We start from the raw sequence: 9,273 nt of genomic DNA, 5'->3' as shown, positions 1-9,273 counted from the left end.
GAACATTTCTTTAAAGAGAGAGTTCCATTGAGGCTCAGCATTACTAGGCATCTCCAGACACCCACAAGGCAGCGATTTCATGTGCCCCTGAGGTTTAGCAGAGCAGCCAACAGGTTGGCTGACAGGGCCCAGATTTTCTACCAGATAAGCCAGTGAGATATGCGTCATATTTATTGAATACAGAATCAAATATATTGATAAAAAAGATGAACACTGGGTAGCTGCAATGATTTTATTCTGCATTTAGTTTATTTCAAACAAAAGAAGTGGTTTTAATGTCAAGAAGCATGCATACATGGGTGTCTTCTAGGCTATTTTTTTTGTAAGTTGCTTTCATTGCAAACTAAAAGAAGTAGAGTTCAGCTTCATAGCGACCTAGGAGAAAAAAGAAGTAACAGCTATTACTTACTAGTTAAGAGGCTCTTGTCATGTATTATCCCAATTACTTTTTATATTGATGAGACTATTGTTGCCTTCAAGTTAGATGTGGAAGCTGAGGCTCAGAGAGGGTCTAGCCCATGTCATATAATTAGTAGAGGACAGACACAGGATTTGAACCCAAGTCTATACTCTGAATTCAGATGTATATGACACTGTAGAGTATCCTCCAAAAGGATAGGGTAATTACCTTTCAAACTCAAATGCTAGGATAATCACAATTATAACCCAGGGAACTGTGTTTTAAATAAATAGGATCTATATTTCCTGAAGGATCTCAGTGGCACAGGGAGAAACTGGAAAAACAGAGAGAAATGAATCCAAGTTTTAGGGGTTTCAGCTGTTGGGACTGTCTGTTCCTTCTTCAGACACTGGTGTGGGTGCCTTCCCCTGTGGATTTTTCACCCATATGAACCCACAGAGGATTAGAGTGTGGACTGCACCCCTGCAATACCCAGTCATTTATCCTCCCACCTGACAGTACAAAGGGCAGTCACCTTCTTCCTAGAATCATTTCGCTGCTCAGATCCAAAAGTTTCTGCGACGCCCACCAAAGACTTTGAAGCCCATCTTGGTGGGCAACATGTTGCTCTTCACCATGCTCCCAGATCTGCTCAGCAAGCCTGCCAGCCGATGGGTCGTGCAGGTTGCAGTGTTGCAGGCTCTCTTCCGGGCAGTGATGCTGATTTGCAGGATGGAGAAAAAGAAAAAACCTGTTAGTGAGAGTTTGAGTGCAGGTGCTGCCCCACAGGATCATCATGGAAAATTACTGCTCTCAGAGGCACCAATAAACCTTAAGTACTTCTGCTAGAAACGGTCATCACAGCAGAAAATCATAGGCCATTAGGGAAAATGCCACAATCACTCCCCATACACATTTCCAGGGGTGTCAGAAAACCCAAAGGTGCCTCTGGGATATGCTTTCCTGAGCATGAAGGAGGGAGCGGATGCCCTGTGCTGGGTGCGGCAGGGAGTCTCACCTGGAGCCCCGTGTCTTCTGCTCCTTCTCCAGCTCACGGGCCCTCATCTGCTCATAGTCATTCACCATTGCAGCCAGTAGGAGGCGGAATTCCTCCTCATTGAGTGTAGCAGGATCAAAATGACTATCAAAAGCCAACCTAGGGAGGGGAAGCAAGCCCAATACAGGCTTTGAGCCCCTGACTACCCCCTCCCCAGGATAAGCAGCCAGGTTTCCTGGTTTCTGCAACTTCCCCTGAGGATGTGGCTGCCCCAGCTCTCAATGGACAGAGCATGAGGTCAGTATCCATCCAAAAATTCTGCTTCACCAGGATTTAGGCTCTGGTGTGACCTAAAAGAAGTGGTTTGCTCCAAGTGGATCATATAGGCTTGTGAAAGCTGGTGGTTAGATTTTCAAGAATTTTATGAGCTTAGTGTTAAATACAGCCATTATTAAAAATTAAGTGATAATGATAGTTTGAATCTGAAAATCATTTCACTTTAATGTAATTTGAGGGTGAGAAATTAAATGTATAGGTAACATATCAGATTTAATAACAAATAACAAATTTATTGGCAAAGAGGTTAGAAGATAGGATGTAATCTGTTTCTCAAATTGCGGTTATATTAGTAAATAGGATTGCTAAAAATACAAATATTTGGTAAAAAGCAATGTTATATGAAATTTACAATAACCAGTACTGTATATCTTATGTGTGTTTGTACACTGTGTGCTACATATCTTTGTCTCATAAACAGTTTATGATAAACTTATATATACGTTTACATTCATACATTACCACCACCACCCCCCCACCCACAACCCCACCAAGAGCCAGATTCAGCACAGCACAACTGAGAACAGAATTTTATGATCCAGGGACAGAGGGAGGTGGGAGCGCTCCTGGCAGGGCTGTCTCACCTGAATGGCGATGAGTGGAGCACGCCTGCCTGGTACAAGACCAGGATGCTGAGGACCAGGAAGGGGGGGAACTTCCAGAAGACCATGACGACTCTCTGCAAGGGAAGAATAACATCAGCACCTGGAGAAAAACAACTTCCATGAGCCCACAGACCCAGGCTCTGCTCCTGCCTCTGCCCCTAACTCCCGGGCGTCCAGCTTCAGGCTGGACATGTCACTCCACTTCACCATCGTTTCCTCCTCTACCAGGTGGACTGCTGGAAGATCCAGTAAGGCTGTGGCATGCTTGGTTTAGCAAAGAAACCTAGTGGGACAACTGGGTGAGGTCTTAGTCTATAACGCCCGCCCCATCACTCCACTCACTCTCACATACAACCTGTTGGCCAGGACTCCTGGAGGACAGAGTCCGAGTACCTGTCACCACAGCTTTTCCCACTGTGCAACCCAGAGCTGTCCTCCTGGTGCCGGGCTTTTGCACATACATGGAGGGGGGAGGGGATTACCGAGGACAAATTTCTGCGGTTGGAATCCCTGAGAAACTGAAGAACCACATTCTACTGCTCAGCTGCTCCACACTTTGGTAGAGAGTGCCCTGTAAGAATCAAGCTGGAAGGGTCTCAAATTGGAACCCAGGACTTAAACAGGGAAACAAGTTCCCAGAACCCGCAACAGGGGCTTGCGTTTAAAGGCTGCCTGCCCCTCAGTCACTGCACCTATTTGCCTCCCGCTTGCGCTGGCCCAGGTTCTGAAGCATTTCCCGCGGTCCGCTAGGCACAAGACGTGATCCGTGAGAGCACCATCTGCACAAAACTATTCCTGCGTCCAGGTCTGCTTGCAGTGCCAGGGGAGCTCCAGCATCCCAAACTGACCTAAGCACGTGTGCTTCGGGAAAGGAAACTGGAGCCCGCCTCAGCGCGGGGAGAGTGAAGCAGGGAGTGCGTGAACTGAGACCATCCAGTGTTACCTGTGGAAGACGCCTGGGATGCATTGCAGAGTAGTGCAGGTTGTGTGAAATGACCTAGACAGAAGTGGACAGAGCCTTTGAGACTGGAAGAGATCAGCTAAGAAAAAGTAATGGAGAGAGAGAAGGAAGAGAGGGGAGAGAGAGAAAAGCAGAATCCCAGCTAAGCAGGAATCTCCGGGCTTACCTGGCAGCAGGAGCCAGGTGGCTTGGAGCAGAGGAGGGAGCAGTGGTAGTAGCTTTGGCTTCAGGCGATGGCACGGTGGCAGAAGTGGCAGTGACACTCGAGCTGGGCAGTGCGTCTGATGCCAACACCAGCAGCTGCTCTTATTCCCGCTGCTCTGGGTCTGGGGTGGTCCAGGAGCTCTGGGCAGCCAATGAGGGGAAGGATCTGAGCCCCAGAAGGATTGTGTCATCACTTGCGTCCAGAACCTGGAGCATCCAGAAGGACCACCCCACTTTTATTTGCATTGAGGTCATTGATGGCGGGGGCGGGAGGGGGACGTGGGGGGGTTGGTGAGGATCAACGAAAAACACAGGAAAAGTGAGTAGGAATTTGAGGACAGTTTGACGTCATGGTTAACTTCACCTGTTCGGTTTCGCAGGTTTTGAACACGTACGTGTCCCACTCCATCCCCAACTGTGCGATCTTGTCGGGCAGAGTCCAGCATTACAAGGAATGCTGTCTCCCCTAGGTCTGACCGCAGACCTCCGTGCAAGTGCAGCTTCGAGGGTTAATGCACAGTAGAGTTGATGATTCTGTGCCCAAGCAGGGGGTCTGATTCAGGCAGCTGGAATCACGAAAAGGAGGGCAGGGTTTGTGGGTATCAGACACAGAGGATCAAAAACTTTGTCACACTGGAACTCTGTTGCAGCTGTTCCTTTTCCAGGTGGAAACATCGTGGGCTAGTAACTTCTAGTGCCTCAGTATACTTATCTATGAAATGGGGATCATATTCTCATCTTGAAGGAAAGTTATCATTACTAAGTGTGTACCTGTTATCTGCCTAGGTGGGGATCTAGAAGTGCTTACCAGGGAAGTTCATAGGGGATTCTGTGGGATTGCAATCCATCTTCCCAATCAGCACCCTGTGCAGCTGCCTGGAGTCATGTTGGTTGGTCCATCATGTGGGTTAATGGGGGGCTGGATGCCCTGCTGGGCCTGAGCACGGAAGTGCAAGGCTAAAAGCTTCCAAGCGGACCTCTAGCCCCACGCCTCCTCCCCCACCATTCATCACCTAAAGTTCAGCCTCCTTCTCGAACCATTTGCCCAGCTGCCCCTTGCTTCCGGCTGCTGTTTGCCAAGACGTTCCAGTGACCTGTGATTCCAGCCCTGCACCCACGTCTACTGCAGTTCAGTCCTCTGCTAGAAAGCCCGCCAAGCTTGATGGTGCTGAAGAGTCCAGCGGAGTGCAATCCTCGCTCTCACTTCAGTCATACACCGCACACACACAAACTCAGTACTTTCTCCAAACATGTGCCCAGTCCCAAACCACAGGCACTCACAAAATGACACTGGCGCTCAGCGGCATCCAGGTGATGCGCTCAGTCCCGCCCTAAGTATGCGCAGAGCGGCATGATTAGGACCTGCATCCACGAAACCTGCACCGACTCTCAGTAAGTGTGCTCTGTAAAGCCCAATTACCCAGCAACCTCGACTCTCCTACACACTGCCCAGCACGTTTCTGGATCTCTCTGTCAGAGCTCCTGCTCTAAGCCTTCCAGGAAGGTCTGAGGTGCTGACTTGCCGTCCTCAGCAGATAGAATGCAGAAAACGAAGCTTCTCACTGTCCGTAGTATCGCTGGGTCTGAGCACATAGCGCAAGATCCAAGCAGCCTGTACAGACCCTCCAGCGCGGCAAGCACTGCGGCGGCATCGCGGGGCGGTGGAATAAAACACGGATCCCAGGTAGCTGGTTTTCTCAGGCGGAACTGAAACTAGCCGAAACGAGCCACTAGTGACCCTAGCCACAGGTCCACGCCCCAAACCTCAGTGTCAAGAAGCTTCAGTGTTTTGTTCGACACGGCAGCTGCCTCGCGGCACATCTCTTCCCCTTGCAGGTTGGTGGTCCCCGGGCTCAGGACACCTAACTTCCAAGATGCCCTTATTCCAATTTTCTGCTTCTTAACCGCAGCGGTGGCACTGATGCAAGCGAATAAAACCTTGGGGCAGGGGAACTGGATATCTGAAACTGACTGTCCTCAGGCAGGGCGGTGGGGGATCCGGGGAATGGAATAACCGGTTGGAAGCGCGCAAGTGCACTTGGGCGCGGAGCCGGGAAAGGCAAGATGTGCAAGGAAAGGATTCAGGATGGCGGATCGCGGGTTCAGTGCATCTTGGAGTCTCGAGGCAGAAATCGGGGGCTGAGACCCAGACCGGGGTTAGGGAACTCAGTAGCAAGACTAAATTGGCGAACGCGGCAAAGCAGATACTGTGCGGCATGTAAATTGGGCTCTGCCACTTAAGGCTGTTGTTGGGGAGGCTTTAAAACTCAGGTGCAAAACGCTTCTGCCGACATGACTTCCAAGACCTGAGGTTTCTGACGTATCAATCTTCTGAAATCATTTGTAAGTACGTGTGCCGGGGAATTGCCTTTTCCTATTGAGAGAACCATTGCTTTCACCAGTGCAATGGTGATGACAAAATGGTTAAGAAAGGGCTACTTTAGAAGCCGAATTTGTAACCATGTCTCTTTGTGGGCTCAGACCTCTACCCCTGGCTGCCACGTGTGCCTTCTACCTTCAAAGCCTACATTCAGTCCCCCTTCTGAAATCTTTGGTGGTTACAAAGGGCTAGCGGTGTGAGGCAGGTTACAGGGTCTGTACCCAGAGGGTGCTAACGTAGCCTCCAGCAATTTCAGCTTTTCTTGAAAAAGTCTCCCCAGATAGCGAGGGACTGACATGAACTCATCCCTCAAGTACTCTGAATTTCTAGGGAGTCCTGGTGCTGAGCTGGGGGCAAGGTAAAAAAAAAAAACTCTTTGGCACTTAGCAGCATGTGTTGCACACCAGGTGGCACTCACCCAATGTTTGTTAAATAATGGAAGATAATTTACTGTGGCAGATTTACCAGCCAGTCTCACCACTCTTATAGGACTCTAATCTAATCCCAGCCAGCAGAGAATAGGCACCTAGCTAAGTAGTGCAGCTTTTCAATAGGATTTCGAAATTGTGAGCTCATTTGAGACACTCTTCTCTTTTTATTTGACATGCAGAGTTGGTTTCCCCATGGAAATTTCCAGGAACAAGACAGAGAAAGGAAGGTTAACCCTAGGTTCTTTCGGACGTCTAGAGTCACCTAGTATGAGATACAAAACCATTCTCCTCTGAGCCCGTTCCTGATTTACCAAGTGAACTCAAAGTTTAGACCTTACCATGTGCACCTTACTTATGTTGCATCCAGCCCTACCTGAGACTTCTTTTAACTGAAGCACTTAACAGAAATTGAGCTTGAGAAAGTCACCAAGGAAAATATTGATTTAAAAATAGTTACCTGATTATTTGGCACTTGATTGTACAGTCTTATTTCATTACCTTTTTTTTAAAATAAATTTATTTTTGGTTGCATTGGGTCTTTGTTGCTGCGCGTGGGCTTTCTCTAGTTGTGGCGAGTGGGGCTACTCTTCCTTGCCGTGCGCCGGCTTCTAATTGCAGTGGCTTCTGTTGTTGCGGAGCACGGGCTCTACGCACATGGGCCTCAGTAGTTGTTGCACGCGGGCTCAGTAGTTGTGGCTTGTGGGCTCTAGAGTACAGGCTCAGTAGTGTGGCACCTGGTCTTAGTTGCTCCGCGGCATGTGGGATCTTCCCGGACCAGGGCTCGAACCTGTGTCCCCTGCATTAGTAGGTGGATTCTTAACTACTGCGCCTCCAGGGAAGTCCCTCATAACTTTTAAACCTGGAAATCAGGTTTTAAAGTTTAAAATGTTTAAAAGGGGGAAACAATCTAGTTTGGAAAAAACATTTTTTACAACATTCTGATAAACTCTAACTGCAGTGTTTATTTCCATACTTTTAGCTTAGATTCCTGTGCTTTGTTTCAAAACTTTTTTCAATTGAGATATAGTTGATTTACAATGCTGTGTTCATTTATTCTGTGCAGCAGTGATTCAGTTTTATATATATATATATGTACATATTCTTTTAAATTTTCTTTTCCATTACGGTTTATCTCAGGTAATTGAATAATCTATAGGTCCATCCATGTGGCTGCAAATGGCATTATTTCATTCTTTTTTATAGGTGAGTAATTTTGTACTATATGTACACCTTTTTAAAAAATTTATTTTAATTGAAGTATAGTTGATTTACAATGTTGTGTTAATTTCTACTGTACAGCACAGTTATTCAGTTATACATATTAATACATTCTTTGTCATATTCTTTTCCGTTATTGGTTTACACAGGATACTGAATATAGTTCCATGTGCTATACAGTAGGACCTTGTTGTTTATCCATTCTGTATATAATAGTTTGTATCTGCTAACCCCAAACTCCCAATCCATCCCACCCCCACCCCACCTCCCCCTTGGCAACCACAAGTCTGTTCTCTTTGTCTGTGAGTCTGTTTCTGTTTCATAGATAGGTTCACTTATGTCATATTTTAGATTTCACATATAAGTGATATCATATGGTATGATATGATACTTCACCTAGTGAAGTAAGTCTTTCTCTTTTTGACGTACTTCACTTGGTATGATAACCTCTAGGTCCATCCATGTTCCTGGGAGTAGCATTATTTCGTTGTTTTTTCAGCTGCGTATCTTGTGCTTTCTTTATTGAAAAATTTTTAGAAGATGATTTATCAGAGTGTGCCAGAGACCCATATCTTGTTGAAATTCTGGGATTTTTTTCAAAAATTTTCCAGTTTTATTGAAATATAATTAACATACAGCTCTGTTGAAGTGTATGGTATCCAGCATAATGATTTGACTTAGATGTCATGAAATGATTATCACAATAATTTTAGTGAACATCTGTCACTTCATATACATTGGTTGAGAATTATGTGAATTTCCATGCGTTTAAAAGTGTTACACCTAAAGGCTTACTCCTTTAATTCTGTACAATTTGTGTATGAAATAGACTGAACAACAACAAAATCACAACAGTAACAACCTCAGCAGCAGTAGCAACAACAGCTACAATAATTCATTCTCCTCAGACTAGGGGAAGTTCAGAGCAGTCCAATTCACTGGAGAATATCAAATGAAAATTCACTGGACTGGGTTCTGCATGTAAGGAACTTAGAAGTCACTACTTTGTCCTAACAACAAGTAAAAAGCTGAGGAGACTGGAAAAACAACTCTTCTGGAATCCTTAAGAAACGTGAATACAAAGCAAACCTTTGCCCACAAGACTGAGGAGACAGGCAGTGGGTGATGGCTTACTGGAGCAGAGATCACAAGGGGAAACCTCAGTGGGAACAAGTGCCTAGAGCCAGTGCTGTGGTAGGAAAACCTGAACTGTAACTGAAGAACTGCTAGAGACACAGCGTGGACAACTCTGAGAGTTAAAAACTCCGTCACCCAGTCATAAGGGGTCCGCTACAGTTGTGTGAATTTTAAGTCCTAGTGCTCAACAGGTTCTCACAGTACATAGGAGAGAAATATACCCTGATGGGATTTGTCTCTACAAGCTGCACTTGGTTCTCACAATAGGTAGCAGAGAAAAATCCCCTTGTGCATCCAGAGAGGGAGGGGAAAGGAACCATTTGGAAATACACCAAATCACCATGTTCCTAAGGAGGCCTGCCCTCAGGAGACACCACTTAACCAGAGCCTAACCTGAAGGCATATCATCCTGGCCAACGGACCAGTGGATTTTTAGCTTAGACAAAGAATCAGAAAGGCATTCATGGCAGCAGGAACAAAGAGGATGCCACATCCGTGGGGGCTTCCTGTCTTCTCGTTCTTGAATATGAGAGGGCCTAGCTGACTTTCCTACAGAGCTGAGTTGACTTGCCCTTGGGGTGCTCCTCCCAACCACACAGGGACC

General features: G+C 46.6%; 1 protein-coding gene across 2 annotated transcripts; it reads right to left on the bottom strand.

Annotated features, from left to right (window-relative positions):
* Window positions 1–226: 226 nt before the first annotated feature.
* On the bottom strand, window positions 227–3,914 carry LOC101323342 (calcitonin receptor-stimulating peptide 1-like). 2 transcript variants are annotated; one of them, XM_033861662.2, is made up of 5 exons: window positions 3,466–3,914; window positions 2,318–2,412; window positions 1,419–1,556; window positions 936–1,120; window positions 227–375 (listed from the first exon to the last, which is right to left on the bottom strand). In XM_033861662.2, exons 2-4 carry the CDS (start codon window positions 2,401–2,403, stop codon window positions 961–963), a joined length of 384 nt encoding a protein of 127 aa, XP_033717553.1. In that variant the 5' UTR covers window positions 2,404–2,412; window positions 3,466–3,914; the 3' UTR covers window positions 227–375; window positions 936–960. The 2 variants fall into 2 exon arrangements, with proteins under 2 accessions (XP_033717553.1, XP_073664032.1); XM_073807931.1 differs by lacking the exon at window positions 3,466–3,914 and adding an exon at window positions 3,282–3,423.
* Window positions 3,915–9,273: the final 5,359 nt, after the last annotated feature.

The sequence above is a fragment of the Tursiops truncatus genome, chromosome 8 (genome assembly GCF_011762595.2).
Source record: "Tursiops truncatus isolate mTurTru1 chromosome 8, mTurTru1.mat.Y, whole genome shotgun sequence".
Taxonomy (NCBI): Eukaryota; Metazoa; Chordata; class Mammalia; order Artiodactyla; family Delphinidae; genus Tursiops; species Tursiops truncatus.
Note: the sequence above shows the minus strand (reverse complement) of the source record. Positions and strands in the feature narration are given on the sequence as shown.